At 40.4% G+C, this 3744-nt stretch overlaps 1 protein-coding gene across 1 annotated transcript in view; it reads right to left on the minus strand.

Annotated features, from left to right (window-relative positions):
- The window catches only part of abcc4 (ATP-binding cassette, sub-family C (CFTR/MRP), member 4), a 458391-nt gene extending 455462 nt beyond the window's left edge, over positions 1-2929 (minus strand). Inside the window, exon 1 of the mRNA XM_048598320.1 lies at positions 2768-2929. Coding sequence (XP_048454277.1) covers positions 2768-2841 — 74 coding nt within the window. The 5' untranslated portion in view covers positions 2842-2929. The remainder of the gene's footprint in view (positions 1-2767) is intronic.
- Between the last annotated feature and the right edge of the window lie 815 nt (positions 2930-3744).

Below are 3744 nucleotides of genomic sequence, written 5' to 3' on the forward strand. Positions count from 1 at the left end.
CCATCCCCGCCTCTTCGACCTGTTTGTTTCCTCTCCACCTATCCTCTCCTCTATCCCTCTTCTATCCGCCTCCCACTCTCTCCCTATTTGTTTCAAAACCCCCTTCCCCTCCCCCTTTTCTGATGAAGGGTCTAGGCCCGAAACGTCAGCCTCTCTGCTCCTATGATGCTGCTTGGCCTGCTGTGTTCATCCAGCCATGCACCTTGTTGTCTCGGATTCTCCAGCATCTGCAGTTCCTACTATCTCTCACTCAGAGTTTTGATGCCTTGGGAAATACAGGGCTTTGAAGACTGGGTGGGACACTGGAGGTGAAGCTCCACAATCTGCCAGGCTTGGAGGGCTGAAGGGCCTGTTCCTGTGCTGTATGTTTCATTCATTATAAAGAACAAAGAAAATATGAAAATTGTAAGCTATCAGCTGTTAACATATTGAATTATGCTTTTCAATCAGCATATTAAGGCTTTATGCAGGAAATTCCCACAGCCTCAATAGTTTAGTTGGTAGACAGTGAATCAGAGCATTGTTGTTTAAATCTTGCTTGAGATATTTCTTTTTTCTTAAATGTGTAATTCAAAATATTTTCTTTTAATACTTTTACCAGACAAAAAGCAATTTTCCAGAGTGTCAAAAAAGCCTAGCTAGACGAGGGACAAGAACTTATAATTGTACAGGCTGAAAATGGGCAACTTGAACTTTGATATCAAGCCAATGTGTCAGGGTTTTCAGTTAATTGCATTCAAAAGACACGGATTACAACAGTACATGCACAGGTAGTGTTTCCCTCTACTGTTACAGTGCAGATAAATGTGGCCTTACCAAATTGTGCAACAGCTACTAGTAGGCTTCTGGTTTAACATTAATTTCTGGAAGTATTGGAAATCAGAAATAAAAACAGAAGATGCCTGAAATACTTTGAAGGTCTAACAGCATTTGTAGAGAGAAAAACAAAGTTAAGGATGAAAGTTCACGGACCTAAAACATTACCTTTTTCCCCCTCCCCTTAGATGCTGCCAGAGCTGATTACTTTCAGCATTTCTTTTTATTACTGTTGACTAGCAACATGCAAAACACTACACATTAAAGTTTAAGTCAGACGCTAAATATAAAAACTTAAATTTTAGCAAACAAACAATCAACTTTTAACAACCAGGAACTAGTTTTCTGCAGTTCTACTCCATAGAACTGGACTCCATGATACTGTGCTCATGCAAAATGTGCAAGAATGTATATTAAGGGCAGGTTAAGCATCATTTTTTTATTCCTGAAAGTCTTGATTTGTATTTTTCAAAATAGCCAATATAAAAAAGACACTGCCTGTAAGATCTCCTCCAAGCCACTCACCATCTTGACTTGAAAACACATTAACGTTCCTTCACTGTTGATGGGTCAAAACAGTTCAAGAAGGCAGCTCAAGGGCAACTAGTGATGGACAATAAATGCAGGCCAGCCAGCACCATCCACATACCATAAATGAGTAAATAAAACAAGTGGATAAATAAAACAAAACAAATCTCAATCATGAGTCACATCCCCCATAAAGGAGTGGAAAAATAAAGTTATAAACTAAACAATGTAAACTTCCAAGATACTAAAGATGTAAGGATATCAATGGTTGTGGTAGCTTGTGTAAGAAAACTATGTTGAAGTAGAAGATCAGGAAGATCAGTTTCCCGTCAGTTTCAATAGTTATACTGTGAGGAAGCAGTAATAAAACTGCTTATTTAGCATTATGAAAATAGGAGGAGAATTAGAAATGTACAGCATAGAAAGCCATCAGTCATATACCAGACTCAAATGTTAACTTTTTCTCTCTCCGCAAATGCAGCGTGACCTGAGTTTCTCCAGTTTTCTGTTTGTTTCACATTTCCTGATTCTATGGTATTTTACCTTTAGTCAGCCTCTCATGCTTGCGTCCATACTTTGCAAAAAACTACCAATTCTTCCTATAACATGGCTTGTTCTCCACAGACCTACAAGCTTTCTTTGAAGTAGATATTCAAATGTTTATTTTTTAGTCACCACTGAATCTGCTTCCACCACCTTTTTTAAGCATGGCTAGAAATAAAACTTCAACTCCCCTCTGATTCTTTTGTTAAATTGCCTTAAATCTGCATCCTCTGTTTATATTCTTCTTTGAAATAGATTTTCTGCTTACTCAATCAAATCCCTTCATTACTTTAAACACTTTAACAAATAAATTGCTGTGCTCCAAGAACAATCACAGCTAATCTAGCTGTATCAAGCGCCCTAGCAAAAACATTGCGTTTTGCAGTTTACTGTCTCACAGGTTTAAATAAGTGAGTAATTGAAAGCAGATTTTAAACTTTAACCCTACGAACTGCCGCAAACAGGAACTGTAATGCCATTTCTTTTGTCTACAATCAGAGGCAAAGCGCTGGGAAAGCTACTCCACCTCATCACAGGCACTTAATGTTAATCTCAAAGTTTATCACTAGCACTTAGTTAATTTTTTTTAAAAAACTGGAGGATTTTCAACAGAACACCTGAAAATAAAACCGCTCTGGGACTGTAGGAATAGTGGAAACCAACTAACATTTTCTCAATTTACAACAATGACGATCTGAGGCCTGTCACTGAACTAATAGAAACCGAGAAAAAGCAGAGGGCTCATAGGGCTGAATGCCTTCGGTAATGAAAAATTATTAAAAGCTACACAGATAAACAAACAGATAGTTAATCTCGAATGACACTAAAATAGAAAAAGTGATAAATATCTTCACTAAAGAAGTTGTCGAAACACGCTTACCAGAAAAAGACTTTAGAGAATATATTGGCAGTTGCCATTGGGTTGGGTTTATCCTCTCGGTAGACGGGCTCCATGGTAGTTTGTGTCTATGAGAAGGAAAGAGTAAAGCTACTGACAGACAATACTGGCACCCGTTCCTTGGGCGAGCAATCACGGGCCAGGGGGCGGAAACGGAAGCAGGGTTCGGAGCCAGTGAAGGAGCAGGACGCAAGAGCTGGTCCAAGGGAGGAGAGGTCACCACAGTGATCATGCTCTCCGATTGCTGGGTAGAATCACCTGTCTTGTTGTCGGTTAGTCCGTATTGCTGCTGTTTTAGTTTCAAATCAACACATATTATATACCACACTTCTGAAACAGGTAGTCGTGAACCCGGGTCTCCTGCCTTAGAGGTAGGAATGTTACCATTGTGCCGCAAGCTGCTCTATCGACTGTTTAATATGGCCATGATTTGAATGTGCCGGTGTTGGACAAGGTCAGAAGTTACACAACACCCGGCAATAGTCTAGCTGTAGAGCTGGATGAACACAGCAGGCCAAGCAGTATCAGAGGAGCAGTAAGGCTTCCTGACGTGTTCATCCAGCTCTACACCTTGTTATCTTAAATTCTCCAGCATCGGCAGTTGCCACTATCTCTGTACTATAGAACATAGAACATAGAACATTACAGCGCAGTACAGGCCCTTCGGCCCTCGATGTTGCGCCGACCTGTGAAACCAATCTGAAGCCCATCTAACCTAAACTATTCCATTATCATCCATATGTTTATCCAATGACCATTTAAATGCCCTTAAAGTGGGCGAGTCTACTATTTTTGCAGGCAGGGCATTCCACGCCCTTACTACTCTCTGAGTAAAGAACCTACCTCTGACATCTGTCCTATATCTATCACCCCTCAATTTAAAGCTATGTCCCCTCGTGCTAGCCATCACCATCCGAGGAAAAAGGCTCCCACTGTCCACCCTATCTAATCCTCTGATC

The sequence above is a fragment of the Rhincodon typus genome, chromosome 6, assembly GCF_021869965.1.
Source record: "Rhincodon typus isolate 14 chromosome 6, sRhiTyp1.1, whole genome shotgun sequence".
Classification (NCBI taxonomy): Eukaryota; Metazoa; Chordata; class Chondrichthyes; order Orectolobiformes; family Rhincodontidae; genus Rhincodon; species Rhincodon typus.